This window comes from Aspergillus japonicus, assembly GCF_003184785.1.
Source record: "Aspergillus japonicus CBS 114.51 unplaced genomic scaffold BO86scaffold_10, whole genome shotgun sequence".
Lineage (NCBI taxonomy): Eukaryota > Fungi > Ascomycota > Eurotiomycetes > Eurotiales > Aspergillaceae > Aspergillus > Aspergillus japonicus.
The window spans coordinates 308,704-330,939 of record NW_020291647.1 but is presented as its reverse complement, the minus strand read 5'-3'; the positions used below and the strand labels follow the sequence as shown (position 1 = coordinate 330,939).

Below are 22,236 nucleotides of genomic sequence, written 5' to 3'. Positions count from 1 at the left end.
CGCCGTCACTACTGACGTGGGTGAAAGGCTCGCACCCTGTGCTGTCCGACTAACCCCTTCGACAGGTATCCATCACGATTGTCGTAACCCCGACCAGTTAATCTTTCGAGATCTCCCGCCTGGTTTGGTCAGCTGGTATGATCTCTTCTTGAATTCAACGTTCGACCGACTCTTCGCACTGCACTTCACTACGATCTAGCTGGAAATGCTCTCCAGTTCTTCATTCGCTTAAGAGTTGGGCAGTGACCTGTGCGCCTGCGTCTGGCCAAGCCTACACTCAAAATCGAAGGGGCATCGGACACTCGCTGCAAAGCGTACCACAATCAGAATGGATCCTCTAGAATCACCAAAACGACATATTGCCCCCCTAAAAATCGAAAAAGGGCATTCGAATTTTCACATGAACCGCTCCTATTCGGCTCAACATCGCCTCGAGATGAGCCCTCCTTTGACACCTTACAATGGGGGAGACGACAGCTCGGAAAAACCCAGGAATGTCTTTCATAATTATCTTCGCGCGTTCTACCCTTACCACCCGTCGGGCAATGTGTCCCCATCAACTGTCACCCTCCCGCTAGATCAGGGCGACATTATCCTCGTTCACTCCGTTCACACCAATGGCTGGGCCGATGGCACCCTCCTAGATACAGGCGCCAGGGGCTGGTTACCCACGAATTATTGTGAAGCATATGATCAACAACAAATGCGCCCGCTGCTCAAAGCATTGACTGACTTCTGGGATATTATCCGAGGCGGGTGCCGGCTTGCTGTGAATGAAACCGGCAATCAGGACCTTGTGCGAGGCTTGATTGCCGGGGTTCGCTATCTCTTGGTAGGTTTCTGCCATGAAAATTAAGTGTCTCCTTATGGCTGACATTGCTCAAGCAAAAATCCGAGTGCCTGACCCGCGACTGCATGCTGGTCACTAACCATGACGGGTTGCGCAGGAACCGCAAAGGGTTGCTGGCAGATCTATCGTCTCTGGTCCGAACAACCAAGAAGTTCCAAGAAGTTGCGACCAAACACACGATGCAGGATGATATTGACTACTTGGTGGATGAGATGCTGCTCAAGGCATTTCGAATTGTGACTCGTGGCGTTCGTTTCCTCGACGTGTGGAATGAGGAGGTTGGATTGGGTAGGACGATCGCCGAATTGGAGCAACAATCAGCACGCTACGACCTTTCGCCTCGAACGACCACCGGGACGCAGCCAGTAGCGGGAAATGCCCAATCAGAGGCAGAGGGGGAGACGGAGCGGAATGAGTCCAGATTGCTCAACCGCAGCCGACTAGATATGAGTCGAGCATCCACCCACATGGACGATGCGCAGCCGGCACGGTCTGTTTCGGTGGCCACCAAACGAATCTCCATATCCCACCGAGTGTCGTACTCGGGACCCGCTGCCGCGGCCCGGAATCTCAATCTAGCGTCGGAGCGACTGAACTCGTCATACGATGCCTTTCTTGGCGTGTTGGGCTCATTCATTGGCTTACATCTGCAGTCTCGGTCATCGACGGAACTAGTGGTGACCACGGAGCAGTCCGTGCGCTCCTGCCGGGCTTTACTAACCGTCATTGAGGCCGCTTGTGAGCATGACCCACAGGGCAGTGGGTTGCTGGAGCAGGCCAGAGACGCTATGTACGAGCGACTATCTGAATTAGTGTACGCTGCGCGGGACGCCTTCCGCCCAGCTCACTCCCCCGACGACGAACTAGTTTTTTTGCCCGATGAGGGGAAGCGCCTGGTGGATGCTGCTACGGACTGTGTCCGCGCGGCGGGGAACTGTCTGGCTAAAGCGCGCTTGATGCTAGAGGAGTGTGGCGACTTTGAGCTCGAGGCCATGCCGCAAGATACGGCCCCTGCGGCGATAATGCTGCCAGACCTGAACCTGACTCCGCAGCCCCCGCAGCCTGGCATTTTCGACAGCGACTCATCCCGCCCACAGGACGTCTCACTTCGATTGCCCCCTCCTCCTCTGCAGATCCCCAACTCGACCGATGCTGCTTACTCCTCCTCTCCACCAGGACTGACCGATGACAGCACCCCCTCTTCTTTCCAATCGCGTGGTGGAGCAGTCACTCCGGCCGCCGCTAGCACCGACGTCTCATTCCAGTCCACAAATATTCTTTCGTCGAGCTTGGACAAACTCTCGTTCTCTTCGCATGACACGCAACCATTCGAGTACCGGAACAGTCAGCTCAAGTCTGAGCCGAGTGAATCTTTTGGCCGTGGGGTAACAAGCAATGGAAGCAGCTTCACGTTTCACAGCCGTCTCCGTGATTCAGAAATGAGCGGGGTTTCACAAACCTCGACACGAGCTACGTCGCCAGATATCGGAAACAGCTACCAGACTCCGTGCTTGCGAGGCAGCTTGAGCCATTCCACGCTGGCCGAAGAGCATGAAGAGACCGAGGCCAACGTTCTTGAGCGAACCTACGCCCACGAGCTGATCTTCAAAGATGGTCAGGTTATGGGTGGCAGCCTTCGTGCCCTGGTCGAAAGACTTACAGCCCATCAGTCAACCCCGGACGCCATGTTTGTTTCGACCTTCTACCTAACTTTCCGCTTGTTCGCGACGCCTTTGGAATTTGCCGAAACTTTAGTGGATCGGTTTAACTACATTGGTGATACACCTCACGCCGCAGGTCCTGTTCGTCTTCGTGTATACAACGTTTTCAAGGGTTGGCTCGAGTCGCACTGGCGACATGACTGCGACAACGCCGCACTCGACTATATCACCGGGTTTGCCAATACAAACCTTAGATACAACCTACCTACTGCCAGCAAGCGTCTCCTGGAACTTGCGGAGAAGGTCTCCATGGTGCATGGCCCGGTCGTCCCGCGTCTGGTTTCCTCCATGGGAAAAACAAATACTGCGACTGCACAATACATTCATCCAGATACCCCGCTTCCCCCGCCCATCTTGGGCAAGAAGGAGGTGGCGCTACTGAAGCAGTGGAAGAGTGGAGAAAGCAATATCACAATTCTTGATTTCGACCCTCTAGAATTGGCCCGCCAGTTCACCATCAAGGAATCGCGAATCTTCTGCGCCATACTACCCGAGGAGCTGCTTGCGACTGAGTGGATGAAAAAGTCCGCCTCGCTGGCGGTCAATGTCCGTGCTATGTCGACCTTATCAACAGATTTGGCGCACCTTGTGGCGGACTCGATACTTCAGCTTGAGGAACCGAAGAAGCGTGCAGCTATCATCAAGCACTGGGTCAAGATCGCCAACAAGTGTTTGGAGTTGAACAACTATGACTCATTGATGGCCATCATTTGCTCTTTGAACTCGTCCATGATCTCGCGTCTCAAGCGGACATGGGAGGCTGTGTCCCAGAAGACGAAGACTACTCTCGAGTCTCTTCGTGGAATCGTCGACGTCTCGCGAAACTACGCGGTTCTTCGTCAGCGTCTCCAAAACCATGTGCCACCTTGCTTGCCGTTTGTCGGCACCTATTTGACAGACTTGACGTTTGTCGACCACGGCAACCAGCCGCTCCGCTCCCTACCCACGGACGATGGAGAGATGGCCGTGATTAACTTTGATAAACACATGAAGACGGCGAAGATCATCAGTGAGCTGCAGCGCTTCCAGATTCCATACCGTCTTGCGGAAGTGCCAGAGCTGCAGGCATGGGTGCAAAACGAGCTGGTCCGGGTTCGTTCCAACGGCGAAAAGAGTTTGCAGACGTTCTATCGCCGGTCGCTCATCCTCGAGCCCCGCGAGGTGCCTCAGCAGCAGCGTACATTGCAGACGGAGTCCAGTTCCTCCTCGATCCTCGAGAATGCCAAGGACAAATTCGAATTTCTGTCCTGGAGCCACCCCTCAAAACCCAAGTCGGTAGCAACAAATGGCTGAATCAGGACAACCTGAGCCATTGGGACGGCCAGTTACGACTTACGAATCATTTCAATTCAATTCATGCCGACACGGACTTCGCACTATACTCCCTTTGATTCTTCACATTTTCGATCTTGTCATTATCCTCGCACATTTTATTGTGGATACCTCATGATTCCGTATTGTCAACACTGCGGAGCTGCCCCTGTAATTCACCTATCAAGCTGGCGGGGTGAGGGAAGTCTCCTACGAAATAGAGACAATGCAGTATATCACACAGTGCAATCCTTCACTGTACATGGATTGGCACATACAAAACAACAATACCCATTTTATTCGGACCATTTTATACAAGCTACCTCGCGGTTCAGACGAAGTGAACATTTCCTCGCCTGACTACTTACTTTCTTTTCACCACGTTTGATTGGCTGCAAGCATGCCAGTTTCATGAATTTGTTTTTGTCATTGGCTGGATCGGAGCATTGCCACCTCCCTGGTAATGACGGGCTGTGTTATTATCGGTTTGCCACTCTACTTTATATTTTTCTTGTCTTCATTCTCTGCCTTATATTTACGGATTGGATTTGGTTCAGCATCCGGTCTCGGTCGCATCGCATTGGAAATGTACGGTCTAATCAGGTGTGGATTTTGGATACTGGAATTGGGCATTCGCATGGCAAAAACTTTGGATACTTATTGGGATGGATTTTGGGATTTTCTGGACGGTTCTGGCTGGCACATGGGAGGGACGAAACTGTATCACTTATCCTGTACATATTTTGGGGCTTCCGGCTAATGCAACCTGGTCCCGTGCTAATGAACAATCACTTGTGATTATAATCGGTTTTATTTTTTCTTTTCTTCCTCCGGCGGTAAATGTAGGTGGTGTATATAGCTATGAGTATGATCGGTGCCTTTTGTGGAAGAAAGTATCGGTATCATACAAGACCCTGCCACCTTTGATACGCCTCAACAAACCCGCCACCGTTGGAAATCTCATTGCAAGCATATTCGTCCGTTTGACCCCAGCCCAGGTTGCCTCCCAGGCCATTTGGAGCGGAGGCATCAATGTCCAAGATGGGGATCATGGATGGTCGTCCATGCGCGCACTGGAATGGAAACGTACAGCCTGCCAACCGGGACACCAGGCCCTGGCACTCTTCTACGGTCAAAACATCGTTGAACATGATTGCCGTGCGGCACGCGCGCGAATTCAGCAGATCGATGATCCCCCGGGGACAAGTGTCCAGCCGGCCAAACCAGCCGCTGTCGCTGGCGGTCGCGCCATCGTGAGTGCCTTGCCGAGTACTGGGCCGGGATTCGCCCCGACTCAGGCCCTTGGGAAAACCCAGGCCACCACTCTCCTCCCGGTGCCAGATTTCCCCACGGACCAGTTGTGTGACTAGCTCCGGCTCCGTTCGACACCTCTCTGCAATGAGCGCGGGAAGTGCATGCACGAAGACGAATGGCTTCGTATCTCGGGGTCGCTGTTGGATCGAGTACTCGACCCCCCAGTGACTGTAAAATTGTCGGTATCTTTTGAACACCGAGGTCTCCGCCGGGGGGATTTCAATCACGATCGCATTGTCGAGTCGAACGGATGGAGGGGTGTCGGTCGGCTCGGTCGGGAGGAAGGACGCCAGAAGAGCCTCAACGCGACAGCGCTCATCAGCAGCATGTTGATCGATTAAGACTAGGGTTTTATTGGGGTTGGGCGCAGATGGACCAATCGCGGCAAGAATGAATTTCCTGTCAACTTGGGCGATTATTTGGGACTTCCTGAGGTCGTGCTTCCGAAGTTTACCACGATATTTAGACACCCCAAGGGTGTCTGTACGAAAGAGGTTGCTGGGAGTGGCTGTCCGAGTGGCTGTCCGAAGACTCGTATCTATATCAAAAATGTCGATGGCTTTTTCGGGTCGGCCGAAAACCGGGGGTTTCCAATCTTCCAAAAGGTTCTCGACCCATGCATTTCGGGCGGGTTGAATGGCAGCCGACTTGGGCCGATCTAGGCCTTCTAAACCTCGCTTCGTCCTTAAAGACCCGGTGGATCGCGGCCTCAGGGAAAAGGTTGGAGAGCCGGCACCAATGGATTGGCCGGTTCGGGAATTAACCATATGGCTTCGACCCGTATAAGGGTCAATCCAGGAAGTAATCAGGTCGAAGTGTCCAACGCTTGAGTTGTTCTCACCAAAAGCCTCATCGTGGCTTCGTATTTCAGAGCTTTGTCCAATAATCATGTCATTAGGAGCTGCTTCGGATGGCATTGCTGGCTTCTGCGAATAACTGCGATGAAGAGGGGCGTTGGGCTTAAGGACTCGCCCATTTGCACTCAGATCTTTTGAGATGATGCTGGCACTCTTGACTCTGGTCCAGTTTCCGAAGTGATGACTGACGGTCATCGGTTGTCGAAGATCAGGTACCTTTATATGACGGTTCAAAGGTTCTTCGGTGCTGTAAGCTGTATCTGAGCGATGAGCTTCAGGAACCGAGGTTCTCGAGCCCTTCTCCGGCGACATCTTTCTTTTCTTTCTTGCACGCGGCCGTAGACCCTGTTGACCAAGGTACTCGTTAAGCATGGCTCCAAGGACGTCTAAGATGCGCTGGACATATTCAACTGTCTCGGGAGCGCCTTGAGCATCGTAGTCGAGACTGGTGTGGTCTTCAGCGGTGATCCGCATGTAGAACATGGGCCACTTGGTGCACTCCTTTGGGGGAGCCTTCATCAGTGGCCCATGACCACTCCCGAGTACCTCATCTTTGGCTCGCAGAGACGCTGAAGATTTGGTAGTATCGAAGTCGGACAAGGCAAATAAACGGTTAATTTCGGTATAGAAGATGTTCGCACTGCTTTGTGGTAGCATGGGGGTTATTCCAAGAGAGAGAAACTGGACCTTCTTCGTGGTGCTGGGAATGCGCGATATAGCGGCCTGGATTTGGAAGCCAGGTACACTGGCCGACACGACATCCCAGTGCTCGGGATGTCGAGCTTCTACCAGGCCAGCCTGGTACAGAATAGTGCTTATGCGCTGAAGATCCAACGCTGACTCTGCATCGTGGCTTGGAGTCTTCGGGCTTAAAGAGAGCTTCTTCTCTCCACTAGCGTCCATGACCACAAGTTTGATTAGTTGATTGTTTGCTAGCATTAGGGGCACAAGCAGCTGCCTGAGGTCATCCCATTGTCTTTCCACCTCTTCAGACTTCAGCAGAGCTAATGCACGACTCTTTACTCGCACTGGCAGGTTGCCGAACAAATCGTTCACTGTTATACTAGTGCCGTGACTGCTGAATCTTAGTCCCTGATAACTCGGGGCTGGAGTCAGTCGAACGACTGGGGTCGCATGATGGAATACAAGAGTGTTTGTGCTTGTGTGCCGAAAATGGCGGGATGTTATGGTTAACATTGACAGAGTCGATAATGAGGCTAAGAATGACCCTCTGTGACCGTAGACATCTCGCTCTGGGCCAAGCCGGGAGGTATCTGTACTTGAGGTAAGCATCAAGACTTCAAGAACGACAGCCTAACGTACGGTGGGTTTTGCCTAAGCCACCACTTGGATGAAATTCAAATGGTGGTATGCCATCTCCATCGTCCTCCACTATGCAGCCTCCGCGCAGGGCATCGACCGTGATATATACTGTTCGCGCATTTGCATCCAAGGCATTCTTGACCAAGTCCAGAATCACCCCCTTGAGAGTCGTAATCGTCGTCGAAGATCTCAATTTGGCCACTACAGATGGTGGCAAGGGTTGGATTCTCGGGTCATCGGTTTTCATCGCGGCGAGTAGGTAATTTAAACAACCAGCATGTTTCCCGGGTCACATAGGTCGTCGCGCTTGCTTGGAGCAGCGAGGCCTTTCTAGGAGATACTGAGCACTCATCTGGAAAGCGAAGATGTAGAAGAGCACCGTTCTAATCCAAAGCAACCAGGGCTGGAGTCATCTGGACTTGTTGAGCCCAAAACCGAATAGAAGAGAGGTAAAAGGAAAGAGAAAGGGAGTTCGAGTGTATGGTAGTGTCCATGGAGATGGAAGCGGCGGCAGGATGATGTGAAGTTGCCTATCAGTCACGTGGTGATAGGATAGCAATCGATAGGCCTAGTACTGAGTAAGTTAGTCTATAGTCCATAGTAAGCACTCAGAGTGTCTGCTTTGGGCCGACGGACAGCATCACGTGCTCGGTCTGAGGAACTCCTGACCTGCCTTCATCAACAATGAATGCTCAGTTGAACTTCTCTATTGCTACCTCTTGTTGTTCAGAAAATTTCTCGTCGTGTTCTTTCAAAGCGCCTTCACTTGATCGGGGCGTTCCGCCTACGATCGCTCCGCCTTCTCCACTCCCAGCTCATTCATTAAATCGCCCTTCCCTCTTTCCCCCCCCCCCACCCCCCTCCCGGGCTCAATCACTCGTTCTGCGGCGTTCCTCTGATCGATCGATTACCAGCAACTCCATCTCAGCGTCTCCTAACCGCTCAAATAAGCCCTTCGATAGTCTCAGTATATTTCCGTACGACGATCTTTGACAAGAAATCCAGTCTATCCTCTGGGAGGCCCGAACCATGGCCACAACAGAGGGACCCGCCAGGGCGCATGGTGCGCAAAGCAATTCCCCAGTGTTCTGTTTCTCCTCCAAATGTCTAACGCATGATGCTGGGAAAGATCGCAATGGACGCCGTCATCCCTTTTCCAGTTGGATGAAGCGACTTGCTAGTTTAAAACATTCGACCGATTCAGGTTCCAACCGTTGGTCTCACAAACGCCATGCGACGCCGAAACAAAAGAACCGCAATTCGAAGAACAACCCCTACCCACTTTCTGGAAACAACACCGCTGCCAATCCTTGTGGTGACAACATCAGTGATGCTACTGCATCGGATTTCAGCGCCGAAACCGATGGGCAATCCTGCTCTCGAAGCGAGCCCTCTATCACATACTCCTGTTACGAGCACCAGGTTCCCGCCACCAGTGCTAAATCTACGGCACCGACCATCTCCACAAACGGTGACACAGCCATATCGGACGCAACTTATTCGAAGGCAGGTACAATGGTCACAGCCGGAGGAGGGATCAGTTCACACGGTGGGGGCGAAGGAAGCACCTTTTCATCCCCAGCGCCATCCGTCCGGTCTCTAACCACCACCTTGACCACCGTTCAATCGGCAGCGCCATCGGGCCACCTCTACAATACCCAAAACCACCACCATGGCCTTGCTCACAACAACTCCTTGCAGAATCATGCGACGCAGCAGGTTCAATTTTCTCATCAATTCCCCTCCTCGCCGGCCACGGCAGTCCCGCCCCACCTTACGCCTCACGGTCACTCGGTCACGTACAGCTCCGCGACGGCCAACAATCTTCTCACCGACAATGCATCCATCCTAACACTGGCGTCTTCCTCCAAGCGACGGCGTCGTAACTCCCTAGACACCAACGCCTCGGTGCGCGCCTTGGCCCCGTCCTCAGTCTTTGGTGGTAGTCGGGAGAGTTTGCCTCTGAGTGTTCTCAGCGGTACTATAGGAGAGCAGCCTTCCAATACTTCCTCGCTCAATGCTCCAGGCGTTCTTAATCGTCCTAGCTTGGTCGGTCTTGCCAGCGTAGAGCGCGCCAGCGTTTATTCGGCCTCAAGCGCTACCCCGTTGGCTGGTGAGCGCGGCAATTTCCACAAGGTCGCCACCACGGCCGGCGATGCCGCGAGCACTATGAGTGTGCCTCATTCGCATAGCCGTCACGATAGTAACGCAACCAGCGTTACCGGCGCTGGGGCCGGGAATGCGTGGTCAGGGCCATCCCAGCAGCAGCAAGCGGCCGTAACGGGGCGCGTCAGCCGTCGCAGCTCAGGATGGGGTGAAATCAACGGCGATGAAAGCGACGAAGAGAAGATTCCTGGGCGGAAAGCAGGTGAAAGTGAGGAGGTCATGGTAGAGTCCACAACCAGAAGGTTTGGGCAGTAGATTGATGGGTTGCTGCTTGAGGAACAGAACACTTCCTCACACCCTCCATGACATTGCCATGGTTCTCTGACCGCCATTTAACCTCACATGCCCTTTCCTTTTATCTTCCACTCACCAGGTTATCACAACGAAGTTACGCAACGCCAGATAAAAGACTCCATGACAGTGACATATTGATTCCCACGGCTTCGCTCTATTCTATTTCGACAGTTTTTCTTTTCTTTGTTGTTCTCCTATTCTGTGCCCAACACTTCTTTGATTGCAGCCCCACCACATAATGTCTGATATCGAAGGGGGGGAAAGGAGCGGGGCTATTGTATTTCCCTCGAGGGGTTTGGGAGTTATAACTTGGGGCTCGCCGACACCCTTTCATTTTACTTGTGTTTCATGCTTCCAGCGGCGCTTCGGGTTGTGGAAGGAGTTCTAGACTGATTCGGGAGGGTTATTGCTGTTTTTCGTGGGGACATGTAAAGAATGAACTCGTGCCTCTTCGTGGATCGGTGGATAATTCGATCCATACCTACTTACACCCGCCCATTCTGTACGCGTAGATTGGCCGAAAGGAATAGGAGCGTCCGCCCTCCAGCGGCATGGGCGTTATCCGAAATCAAAAAACAGGGGCCAGTGGGCTACTAGTGAATGTTGATGGGCAGGGTACTTCTGAAAGGTAAACTGAGATAACATTGCTTTGGTATCATTCATTATCATATACTTTTATAGAAGGGGACAAATCACAATGAGCTAAGCCAGCTGGGATTCTGTACTGCAGGTGTCTGACCTGACCTTCAACTGAAATAGCACGTTGGCCTCCCCACCGCCCCAGCAAACAACCTCCATCAGAAACAGGCTCCGCGTACGCCAAACACTCTCCACACTCGCACACCAAACAGTATTAACATAGAGCATCGCAAGTAGAAGGACGAGTAGGGGGACGAGCTGGGGAACAAGCGTGAGGGGAGAGCCCTTGCCTGGGTGTAGACATCTACAGGAAGGAAAAGAAGTGGGGAAGGACGAAGAAATCAGGATAAGACAAGGCATGCTCTCACGCGAAGGGAAGAATAGACAAGAGAATCAATCCTAGGCAGTGCCTACGCCGATCTTGGAGTCGGAACTACTCCGTTCGCTGTCCTTCTGCTGTGAGGCGAGGAACTTCTGGAACATGATGGCAATCTCGTTCTCCGACTTTCTGGCATCTTCTGAGGTCTGCCCGTTCTTCTCTGTAATGAGGTTCTTCAGCCACTGGTTCTCCAACTCCAGGGCCGTGACTCGAGCCTCCAATGCGGTGTTCTTCTCCGTGGTCTCCTTGACGGTCTTCTCGAGAGCTTGCTCGCGCATCTTCTTCTTCACACGGAAGCGGGCGCTGGCGGCGGTGTTGCGCCGGCGCTTGTCTTCCTCCGCCGCGATGCGGGCGACCTCTTCGACGCTCATAGGTGGGGCCTTTTGAGTGTTCTTACGCTTCGGCGCGGTGGACGTGGTGGAGGAAGCGGTAGCGGGGGGTACAGCGGTAGCAGCGGGAGGGGACATCGATGATGACGACTGCGGAGAATGTTGCGAAGACGCCTGACTCGGGGCGGGGTTCACATTGTAGGGCGCATTCGGCAAGGGCGGAAGAGCGGAAAACTGTTGGTTCCGAGGTGGCATAGCCTGGGTGTTGACCGCATTCACATTGGAGGATGGAATGTCGTTGACATTGCTGAAGCCTTTGAAGCGAAAGTTAGTGACGAGTACAGGTAAAGTTGCAACTATCAGCCTCGTAAGGAAGAAACGCAAGAGAGGAGAACAACAGCGCTGGTGCCAGACAAGTCGCCAAGACTGCTCCGAATCAAGAGCCCAAGGCTTCCTTCAGATGCAGCCTTCCATGTGGTGTCACGTGGTATTGCGCAATTGAAGGTGCGGCTCGCGCTATGAGTCCCATAGGCAAGACTACTGCACGTTTTGCGATCGTCGCACAGACGAAAGGATCTCATGCAGGTGGCAAGCCAATCAGGACATGTGCAAATGGTGTGCTTAATCTAAGCAAAGCAGCTGGTATAAAACCTGCGCTCGTGGTATGATCCTAGAGGGGCAAGAAATGTTTCTGAAGGAGGGCAGGGGAAAATGGGACGCAAAGCAAGAGCATGAGCTAACGCGGGCGGAGACAACGACATCCATAGATGATGAGTTGGCTCAATGCTCAGGCTTCTGAAACGCAATGCAAAATGACTCTTTCCAAATAGCCCGTTTGATAGGATATTCAGTCGCATCATATGTCCAACTTGATGGTGAAAACGAGGCGACAAGGAACAAAGATTTCCTACTCACCTCCCAAAAGGTTCAAGAAGTCCATGTCGGAGTTGGCATCCTGCGCGGTCTCCCTCTTCACTGTAGTCTTCTCCACCGCATCGAAAGCAGGCAGGTTGATGTCGCCAAAGTGGTCGAAGTCAAAGAATTCGGTATTGGTAAACAACGAAAGATCAGCATCGAAGTTGTAGGATTCTTGCTGCTGCTGCTGCATAGCCTGATCATATGGCGAAGGGATGGCATTCAGATCTTCCAGGTATTGGGAGAAATTCGGGGCCCGACGGCCGTTGAATTCAGACATGATGTTGTATTGAGGCGGGCCGTGGCCTCTGTACGTCTCGAATCTACCAGGCGGCGAAAGCAATGGAGGTCATTCAAGACGACAAGAACGGTTTCGTTTTTATGGCTGAGCCATGCAAAAGATGGACTTCGTGGGTGATCCGACGTTGGATAGAAGTAGACCGGAGACGGTATGATAGGATAGTGAAAAGCCGAGTCCGATGAAGTGAGATGGGCCTCACAAGCGCTAAATGGAGGCGACGACGTTGGACGGTGTTCGATAGCGATTAGTTGTCGAAGTTGGGTTGTCGATGGGTTGTCGATGGGTGGGTGGGTAGGGGTCTGGGGAAGAGAGAAAGAATAGAATCGAAGAGGTGAAAGAGCGAAATGGGTGGGCGGAGGAGGGTACAGCGCAGTGCAGTGCAGTGGAGGGTTCGGGTTGAATTCATTCCAATGTGGGACGCGCGGGAGACCGAAAAAGGGCACTGGCCACTGGGTAAATTCAATTACAGCGGGGTGTGGGTGGTTTGATTATTAAGACTCAGACTTATCAGTGGAGATCCGGGAGTTGCCCGCGGCCAACGACTAATACAAGTGACTAACAGCTTGACTTTCTTTCAGTCTTTCGTCTTTTCCATTCAATCTGTCTCCCGTTCTTTCTCATCAAGACTTCTACCTACATCATCCTGTAGACTCATAATTTAATGAATGATTAGATTAGTAGGCAAATACCTACTATGTACTGTACAGTATACTGAGTATGCCTCAGTAACTATGCTGATCCCTCACTCCCCTCCCTCCCGGTCGTGCGGTTCTTCCTGCCTTGCTTGCATGGCTCTCGCCACAACGCGCCCGCCCTTCCGGGTCATGACATCGAAGCCGAGTCATCCTCGTTTCAGTGGCCGAGATCGGCTTGCTTTTGTGGTACGAGTAGGTTTCCACGAGCCCTGCCCGGTTTTGAGTTCCAACTTCAAAGGGGCTTTAGGGATGGACCCTCCGGTAAATAATTATTAATCATTCGTCTCCTCAATGAAGTCAGTTTGTCGACACGCCGGCGGGCAGACCCGAGGCTTTTTCCCTTTGCTTTTTGCTTAGGGTTGCAGTGCAGACGGTCTTGGTTGGCTTCAGTACACCAAGACGGCGTCTGCCACAGTGCTTGTGGTTGGCCCAAACTGGACGCTTATTGTCGAAGTGGTTTAGTATGAGTGTCGCTAATTTGGTATCTAGAACTACTCATAAACTAGACTCGCAGAGGAAATCTTTCCTTCTGTACGTCCGTTTGCTGCTCCACTTTTCCCCTCGTATGCATTCTCAAAGAAGTATTCCCATCCGCCCGTTGAGTATGTTTTAGCCCGTAGCGCAAGTATTTCGGTCCGAAGAGTCCCTTAGGTCTAACGTACTTGGTAGCCTTGCCCTAAGTCTAAACAACCTTCACACCATTGTCTTCTGCGTATGCGGCTGACAGTACTGAGTAATTCACGAAGGACATCAGGATTTATAATCACTCCGATTAGTTAGTGAACTTAAGCCCTTCAGCAGACTTCTTTGTCCACGGTCCCACTCGTTCATGCCGATGACAGTAATGGCAACGGCGATATGATTCGACCAACTATAAGTCCGGCACCTTATCGCCACGTGACTTTAGTTTGTTGATGCCCCAGGAATCCCAAAACTTGGTCGCGTTCGCATCACGACTTACGGGCCCTCGACCAGCATAGAGCCAAGGTGCTTTGGGGCCCGTCGATTACAACGCCTAGATTGTGCGACCTTGTCATGTATACCGAACTTGATCCTTAATTCCATAATCAGTTGCCAGTCACAATGCCGCGGTCCAGAGCCATTCGTGCTCCCACAACTGCCAGTCTTCCTAGCAACCTGCGCATACCTTCTTCCACCCCATCGCTAGTCAAGACATTTGGCAAGCTTACTCGCCAGGCTTTACTTGACCTTGTCTTTCAGTGGCTTGAGGGTGGCAATGTTCAGCACTTTGCGCCATATCTTCAAGCTGACGAAGGCGGCAAAAGAGACGAGGATGGCGATGACGATGGACTCCGGCCCTATCCCGCTGAGCGGACTATCAACGGGGTTCGCAACGCCTACCAGGAGCTGCAGTTTCGGAAAGGAGGGAAACGCGAAGTCATAGATCGAATTCTCGAAGGCGACTGGCGACATGGCATCACACTTCGTCAGCTGGCAATGGTCGACATGCGCTACATGGACGACCATCCGTCGGGTCTGCGCTGGACAGCTTTAGAACTCGCTCGCATCGACAACTCGTCCTCGAACGAATCTTCCGCATGCATACCGCGGGTTCACGCATCCACGTTCCTAAGCAGCCTCCAGCAACAAATATCTCCCCTGGTGAAAGCCCACTACCACCTTGCCCGGTCGACCTCTCTCCCCCTCACAGTGCTCCGCGTCTTCGTCACCACCTCGCCTTACCAAATTGCTCCTCGTCAAAGTGTCGAATCTCTCACCGACTCGTCTAGAACCATTTATGTCGCTTTTCCAGACAGTTGTCCATTCTTTTACACGTCCATGGCTTCTCCCCAGACAGCATCCAAGACTAGTCCGGCTCCCCCGAACTCCCTCGTCGCAACAGACGCTCGCAGCCTCCAGCGCCTGGTCCGAGATGCTATTCCCAAAGCCCTCTCTCTGCCCCATCAACGATATACCGTCAAACCCACCTCTTTAACGGCAAAGAGTCTCGAAGCCCTGCTCGCCCTTCGGGGCCCCGGTCGTTCCAACCAGGCCAACGGCGCATTCAGCATCTTCGCAGACGCCGCCCTGGAAGGAAGCCCCTTGGACCCACGGCCATCCAAAACCGTCTCCCCGGAGGAGTATAACCGCCAATCAGCGTCTGTCCACTTCAAGGATACGGCCGGGAAAGAGAACACGGCGACTGACGCAAAGGATGTCACGCTCGAAAACAAAAGGGCCTCGAAGCGATCTTTCGCCGACCCCAAGGATGCCGGTACCTCCAAAAAGCGGACTCTAGCCCTGCAGTCCCGATTCGGTACTTCGGGTACCTTGTCTTCTGCGCCGCTTGACAGACTCGATGTTAGGCTACTCGATGCCTTACCAGGTGATGCAAAGCCAACAGAGCACGCTCAACAACCAACAGTCTCGCTGACGTTCGCTGGTACGGATGTGATTGGTGGAATCCGCAAGCTTGCGGAGTTGGGCGTTATTGACGCGGAGAGGATGCCTTCCTGGATGACGGGCGAGGAAGGGGTCAGTGTCGTTGTGGTCAGGGAGGGGAGGAGAGTGACTAAGGCCGGTAGATGAACTCTTCTGGCACGAGCTTTAGTCGTTCAGCTAATACGGTACTGTCAATGCTTCGTGAGATGTTGAATGATACAGGCACCGTACTCAAGCACTTGGGGCTTGAACATCAGGTGTCCAAGTAGCTCGTCCCATTTTTCATTCCGCCATGCCATCGGTGCAGCATCATCACTACTGAGAGGGGAAACATGGTGGGACATCTGTCGAAACAAGCAACGCTAAATCAATTTATGACATACCCGTGCCATCAGCATGGGTGAGGTCGATCAATTGGCCTGAGAATGGCGGCGCCCTTTCTGACAGCACTGAAAATCAAATCTCTCTTGGTCGGCTCCGGGCGTGAACCCGGCTAGGTCATCCTCGCTTCAATCCAACTTCGCTTGGATCTAGCTAGCTCGCTGGAAGGTTTGACAAGGATGATTGATAAGGTCTAACTCCTAAATTGGTGCAGCTCCTGGGCGGATAAATTATTATTCAACTACACCTGTGTGTCGGAATATCAGATACCTCATATTAATTAAGAATAATAATAACAATGGCCATAGAAATGACCGAATGAAAGCTAAGGTTGAGAGCATTCCAGCCAGATAACCTCAGACTAGCATGCAGCAGCTAAATCCCGAAATCCTCCCCGCTAACCGAAAGCAAATTGTTGATGCAGAATTAGGACCGTGCCAGACGGCAGAGGAAGCGAAGAACACGCCTTGAAGCCAGCGTGAAATAGACTGAGCTCTTGCCATGCCCTCATCAATAGTCATCATAATCCCAGTCGTCCTCGTGCTGGTACTGCTGTCGGCGCACCCAGAAAGGATGGTAGCTCGAAACGTCTGATCAGAGTCAAGCTGTCAGTTCTAGTCATTCTTCGCAAGCATGCTACGTAAAGACGAATGGTGTTTCTGAATGAGAGCTTCATACCGCGACGGCCCGAGAGGCCAAAATGCTGTGCCACATTGACGTATCCATCCCATCTGACTTTGCCTTGGCGCGAGAGCTCCTCCACATTCATATTTTCGGTATCCGGCTGCCAGGGTGCACGACTTGGCTGGGTCAGTAACGTATTGTAAAGATCTAGATGGCAGGGAACACACCAATAGACGCATCTGACGCCCTGTGCCTGCTGGGTGGCGGCCCACTGATGAAAGCAAGTCTTGTGAATGTTGTTCCCACAGGCAGCTCGACACCATACAATGTCCTCTTTTTCGGGCTCGAATTCCATGAAGCATATTGGACAGTCTCCCTCGACCGGTTTCCTGTTGCCAGCGTTTTCCTCTGTAGATTGCTCTTTGCTGAGCGAGGAACCATTGTATATCGCCCGCAGTTCCTGCAAGATGGGTGAACAACTCCTCCAGGCACGGGAGACGATGTTCGTGCTGCCACTTACCGATGATAGAAATGCCAGCTGATACTGAAGGTCCGCCGGCGCTTTGAGAGCGTTGATCAATACTTGAACAGCCAAGAGTGTCAGGACCATAGAATAACAATGAGTGATAAGTGATAGCGACATAATGATAGGATTTGAGGAATTGTCAAGAAACACGGGACGCTTACCATAACAGATGTGCTTGCATTGATTACCCTTGCGTGCATCTGGACAGTCGCAGGTTGGCACCTTCCCAATGGTGGTTTTGTAGATGTTGCCAGTGGTCCCGACAATGTCGAAGCTCATATTCAGAACTCCGTCCAAAAGATTGACGGTATGCCCAACAATAAACATGCTTGAGACAGTTAGCCTCGATATTTCGAGCGATTCTGAGTCCAAAGGTCTTACCGTTGGCTCATTGCACGTGCAGCCCTCTCTTTGAAGGATACCGGGGCATGAGACCTGAATCTACGTTCTCGACGCTCTTCACTAGGCCCTTGCGCCCTGGGCTTTTTTTGCGGACAGGTGAAGGACTGCTCGGTCCGACCAACATCCCTGAGTTTGGATAAGTGTGTGGTCTCAGAAACAGCCTTTCGCAATCTTCTAGTGGTGGTAGTGGTAGTGGCCGTTGTGGTTATTGTTTCCTTTTCATCGGCAGTTCGCTTCCTTTTCGAGACAGCGGATGTGCTTGTTGTTGCCTTGCCACGCTGCTTTCGAGCTCCACCCCGTGATGTTCTGGCAGTCTGCACACGAGCAGTTGCATTTGAGGCTGCACCCATCGTAAGGACGAGAAAATTGGTTCTAGTGGTCTCGAAGGGCTTGGACTTCAAATGAAAGGTCGCTTTCACAAGATCGCAGTGGCGACGGATAGCGACTAACATGGGAGATAAGTGGCCGATAAGCGATCAACTCCGCCGCATGACACAAGTACTGCAATATGCTCACAAGTTTCGGGTCTGAGATGCGCAGTCAGCAAGCTTGTAGCTTGAGTAAGATGAGCATCAATAGTCAATTGTCACATTTCAGTACGTATGAGGTCCCACTTACTTTATGTGACAAGAGAGGTGAAGACGGATGGATTCAGCCTATAGAAGATGAGGCCCACTATCTACTGGAAACCAGGCCCCCGAGGCGGTGAGTCGGACGACTAATCAAGAGTGGCAGCCCGCTGTCATTTGGGTAGGTATTGACACTGCTTTTTGTCAGTCATTATAGGGTTGTTTACAGGCTACTATTGCCAAAGGACTCTTTATGAACATCACAATACCTTTTCAAATCTTGTTTAATTGGGCTTAGTGCTTGCTACTGGCACCAGCAGTAATTTCAACACCACTGCCACTAGACCTTTTCCATGAACATGGTATACAAAAAGGCTACGCCGAATTGAGACGGCATTCTGCTTCGTACGGACGGAGACATTTGCACTCCGCAGAAATGTATGGAGTAAGTATAATTGCAGGCGCTTCACCGCCCTCAGCGCCGCCCGAGTATGGGGTTCTGAAATGACGTTCATCCGCCGGAGCTACTGTTACCTACACAGAACTCTCCATCAACTAAAATGGCACGCCCTCGTGCTCATTCGGGCGCAGATGGCCCTAAGGAGCCCCATGCAATTTCACTTAAAGGTAAGAATGGCATAATCGGAGTTCTCTTCCCCCTGACGAAGCACTTCGCTGATTGATTGATGGTCGTTCAGTCTTGCGGTAAGCGACTGCATTCCTGTTGAACACCTCACACCTATCAACGACAACTTCATCGCGCACTTCTCTCCTGACAATATCGACAAGGCTATCTCGTCCCTCCCTATCCTACCAGTATCCCTTACCGGCGGCAAATACGAAGATCTCGAGCAAAGCATCACTAAGCTACCCCGCCGATCACACGGACGATCAATTCATCCTCACTCCCAATGTAAATCGATGCAGTCATGGTCTGATGTTCGGCTACTGACACGATTCTTACAAGCTGACCCTCCCTCCTGCCTTCGGATCTGCATACGTCGGCGAGACATTTGCATGCACGCTCAGTGCAAATAATGAGCTGTCCGCAGATGAGGCGTCACGTGTTGTCACCTCGGTCCGTATTGTCGCTGAAATGCAAACACCCTCTCAGGTCGCGGCGTTGGATCTCGAACCTGCGGAAGATACATTCCAAAAGGACGGATTGCAGCAGGGCCAATCTTTGCAGAAAATCGTACGGTTTGATCTCAAGGAGGAGGGCAATCACATACTGGCGGTCAGTGTGAGCTACACGGAGACGTCGATAGGCTCGGATGCCCAGGCAGCAAGCGGCAGAGTCCGGACATTCCGCAAACTCTATCAATTTGTCGCTCAGCCCTGTCTGAGTGTACGGACCAAAGCTTCCGAATTGGTGCCACTTGAAGTCGAAAACAAGAGTTTGGGCCCGTACGGGAAGACGCGCTTGCTCCGCTTCGCGCTAGAGGCCCAATTAGAAAATGTGGGCGATGGCCCGGTCGTGGTCAAGGTAGGTTGCAGATGGTGGGGGATGTTTCCTTTTGAAGGTTTTCAGTAGCATGGCCGACATCTTGCCGCTCGCATACTAATTTTGGCAGCAAACACGACTCAATCCCAAACCACCATTCAAGTCCATCTCCTTGAACTGGGACTTGGAAGGCACCGATCTAACAGATCCCCAGCCGCCAACTTTACATCCACGCGATGTCCTGCAGGTCGCTTTCCTGGTTGAACAAGAGGAAGGGCAGCAGGAAGGCCTCGAGGCCCTACATAAAGACATGAGACGAGATGGACGGGCTGCTCTAGGCCAATTATCTATTGAATGGCGAGGTGCGATGGGAGATAAGGGATTTTTGACCACGGGAAACCTCATGACGAGACGACGGGCGTGAGCGCAAAGCAAGGGGGGGGAATGACGCGTTTCTGGATCCTAGACGATAGCTAGCTTACGAGTAGTGTCTATCTCTGTACAACGGCCTGTCTATGTTTAGCGGCCTGTCACCATGCGAAACATCGCAGCGAAGAGACGCCTGCAAGCGTGCAAGCTGCGAGTGCTTCTCTGCCGGTGCGAATATTTTGAAACAGAGAAAATCGAACAACTCACTAGTGGTGACGCACCATGCTGTGCGACCGATCAGGGAGGCCAATGGGTATGGCGTCGCCTGCCGGGGGTATCAATTGGGACCCAGGCGCGATGGGTTAGCGACGACGACAACAATCCGGAAACTTGGGTTGGTTACACTCAAGCATGGGTGTGCAAAAAGCAGGAATTTCCGTCGACTGCCTGCAGTGGTGGTGGTGGTGGTGGAGTGGTGTGTGGCCTGTCTCTTTTTTTGAGTTGGCGAGTTGGAAATCTGTCCAACAAAAGTACCAGGCTAGAACGCCCGACGGATGGGGTTTCTATTGATAGGTAGGGGCCAGTAGTTGGAGAAGTTCTTTATTGATTGAAATCTGGACCAGCCATGTGCTGTTCGTTCCGTCGATCTCGGGATGTATGACAACCAAAGTAGAGTGTGTTGGGGTCAAGTAAAGACTGGCTAGACCATTCAGACACTGGTTGTCTGAATTCCAGACCACGTAGCAAGGTCTAGACAGGCTAGGCTATATGTGCACGACGTCTCCGTACACTAGTCACAGTATCCTCTCGCTACGGTTTCCATGAACTTGATACACCTTGCCCATGAAGGGAGGAGAAACCAAATTACCCCGGGTGACGCACAGTGGTGGTGTATTGTTTTTGTAACTATATTATATATGTGTGTGTGTTATCCGTGGCCTCTTTTCCTTTTCCGCTCTCGTACCCTAATACAGCACCAAGACCATTTTCTATTTGTGGTGGCATATGGGGAACAGTAAGTCGTGATGGTCGTGATAGTGGTGACAGTGGTAACTTGAGTACAGGTATAGTAGTACTGTACTATACTTAGTATGCGGCATGGGAGAGTCTAGCCCGCTCTTTGGCCTTCCAAGGTCGGAACACAATGACATTGACCGTGTAGTATGGTTCATGAATGGTCAGTTTCAGACAGTTGGTGAGGCGATCTAAGCTACCTATGTAAAGTGCAGCCCTCGTTGTTGGCTACAGTAGTATAGTTACCGATAGGTGGTCATCATCATCTTCTTTGGCCAACTTCTCGAGAAATCGGTGCAGGGAACAACACAGCTTTAAAGGAAAGGGGCAGCAAGTGCGAACGGGGCCGGCGAGATTCCATAAGTCTACATGATCTGCCCCCTAATCCACCTTCTTGCCTTGCCTGCTTGTGGCACAACAACACACTCTCACCCCTTTTCTCCCGCCCCTCCCCCTCCCCCCAGTATCGGAGAGAGTCGGGCATGTGCGCGCGCCGGCGGAGCCATGCCCTCACAAAGGGAATTGCGTGGTGGAACTTATGTAACGTGATAAGCAACGGCTGGGGATCTAAATTGCTACGACCATGGGCCTCGGAGCCAGATCGTAACTGTTCCATCATAGTCGGTAGAAGTACTCAGACATGTAGCGCAGGGGTTTTGGTCATATCGAGCATATCAGTTAGTACTCATGTAAGAGTTAGTTGGTAGATGCATAAAATCTATGTGCGGGTCAGCAAGTCCGGGGAAGTAAGGTTATGTAAGGAACCATTCACTTGGGTGGTTAGTTAAGTTCTTTCTGTTGCAGGCTGCGTATTGCTTTCCTTTTTATTCTGGAGGGGGCTGGCAGCTCAGACTGAATTTGAAATCAAATTATTTGTTTTTTCCCTGCAGGGTTGATGCTGGCTCATGGAATATACTGTACGATGTGGTAGCGGCCTGAGGAAGGGTGGCTTGCGTGGGCTGTTGTCGTCGTTGTGGTAGTGGCAGCAGCAGCAGCAGCAGCAGCAGTAGCAGCACCACCATCAACATGCATCCGCCCTATCGACGTCGAATCCAACTTGTGGTATGTACTACAGGTCCGAGACAGCCAGTGTCTGGTGCTCCCGATCAGGAGGGGTTTGGCCGGGCAAATGGTCAATGAAAATGATCATTGGGACACTTGAGCCTGTGTCTATCATAATCAAACTCAATAAAGATTCCTCGTCGAAGCCTCAGCTTTTCATCTTATCTGGGTCTGCTCAGAAGTGCTGACTAGAGTAGAGACCAATGAAGTTATTAGTACAAACGTACATACCGAGAATTGGTTATCGTCATTGCTGGGGGGTCCACATCGATCATCGCCAATCCACCCCCAGCCCATTCCCGGAGTGCAGCAGAGTTCACCGATGCAAGATGCAACTAAGCAAGATCA

The 22,236-nt window shown here is 52.0% G+C and overlaps 7 protein-coding genes across 7 annotated transcripts; 4 read left to right on the top strand and 3 right to left on the bottom strand.

Moving 5' to 3' along the window:
- Positions 1-328: 328 nt before the first annotated feature.
- On the top strand, positions 329-3,864 carry BO86DRAFT_417101 (guanine nucleotide exchange factor; the record flags this gene model as incomplete). The annotated part of the gene is made up of 2 exons (XM_025675018.1): positions 329-832; positions 886-3,864. 2 exons carry the CDS (start codon positions 329-331, stop codon positions 3,862-3,864), a joined length of 3,483 nt encoding a protein of 1,160 aa, XP_025529996.1.
- Positions 3,865-4,714: 850 nt separating this feature from the next.
- On the bottom strand, positions 4,715-7,853 carry BO86DRAFT_333896 (putative DNA mismatch repair protein (Mlh3)). Its single transcript, XM_025668833.1, has 2 exons — positions 7,377-7,853; positions 4,715-7,327 (listed from the first exon to the last, which is right to left on the bottom strand). Exons 1-2 carry the CDS (start codon positions 7,621-7,623, stop codon positions 4,785-4,787), a joined length of 2,790 nt encoding a protein of 929 aa, XP_025529995.1. The 5' UTR covers positions 7,624-7,853; the 3' UTR covers positions 4,715-4,784.
- Positions 7,854-8,405: 552 nt separating this feature from the next.
- Positions 8,406-9,797, top strand: BO86DRAFT_307759 (uncharacterized protein; the record flags this gene model as incomplete). The annotated part of the gene is made up of 2 exons (XM_025667750.1): positions 8,406-8,439; positions 8,506-9,797. 2 exons carry the CDS (start codon positions 8,406-8,408, stop codon positions 9,795-9,797), a joined length of 1,326 nt encoding a protein of 441 aa, XP_025529994.1.
- A 669-nt stretch (positions 9,798-10,466) lies between these two features.
- BO86DRAFT_387211 (putative bZIP transcription factor (MetR)) lies at positions 10,467-12,816 on the bottom strand. The gene is made up of 2 exons (XM_025671536.1): positions 12,099-12,816; positions 10,467-11,497 (listed from the first exon to the last, which is right to left on the bottom strand). The coding sequence occupies exons 1-2, from the start codon at positions 12,376-12,378 to the stop codon at positions 10,875-10,877; spliced, it is 903 nt and encodes a 300-aa protein (XP_025529993.1). The 5' UTR covers positions 12,379-12,816; the 3' UTR covers positions 10,467-10,874.
- BO86DRAFT_408006 (CENP-N/CHL4 family protein) lies at positions 12,500-16,144 on the top strand (the record flags this gene model as incomplete). The annotated part of the gene is made up of 2 exons (XM_025674313.1): positions 12,500-12,547; positions 14,166-16,144. 2 exons carry the CDS (start codon positions 12,500-12,502, stop codon positions 15,642-15,644), a joined length of 1,527 nt encoding a protein of 508 aa, XP_025529992.1. The 3' UTR covers positions 15,645-16,144.
- Positions 16,145-16,388: 244 nt separating this feature from the next.
- Positions 16,389-17,420, bottom strand: BO86DRAFT_397415 (RING finger protein; the record flags this gene model as incomplete). Its single annotated transcript, XM_025673498.1, has 6 exons — positions 16,389-16,468; positions 16,557-16,678; positions 16,730-16,962; positions 17,023-17,084; positions 17,190-17,356; positions 17,410-17,420. 6 exons carry the CDS (start codon positions 17,418-17,420, stop codon positions 16,389-16,391), a joined length of 675 nt encoding a protein of 224 aa, XP_025529991.1.
- Positions 17,421-18,559: 1,139 nt separating this feature from the next.
- BO86DRAFT_307695 (trafficking protein particle complex subunit 13) lies at positions 18,560-19,867 on the top strand (the record flags this gene model as incomplete). The annotated part of the gene is made up of 5 exons (XM_025667746.1): positions 18,560-18,626; positions 18,698-18,704; positions 18,789-18,912; positions 18,967-19,485; positions 19,574-19,867. 5 exons carry the CDS (start codon positions 18,560-18,562, stop codon positions 19,865-19,867), a joined length of 1,011 nt encoding a protein of 336 aa, XP_025529990.1.
- Between the last annotated feature and the right edge of the window lie 2,369 nt (positions 19,868-22,236).

Coding starts and splice junctions, on each gene's coding strand:
- BO86DRAFT_333896 (XM_025668833.1), bottom strand. CDS start 7,623: ATGAAAACCGATGACCCGAGAATCCAACCCTTGCCACCATCTGTAGTG. Junction 7,328..7,376: donor TGGCTTAGGCAAAACCCACC/GTACGTTAGGCT, acceptor CCTCAAGTACAG/ATACCTCCCGGCTTGGCCCA.
- BO86DRAFT_387211 (XM_025671536.1), bottom strand. CDS start 12,378: ATGTCTGAATTCAACGGCCGTCGGGCCCCGAATTTCTCCCAATACCTG. Junction 11,498..12,098: donor CTTCTTGAACCTTTTGGGAG/GTGAGTAGGAAA, acceptor TTCGCTTCAAAG/GCTTCAGCAATGTCAACGAC.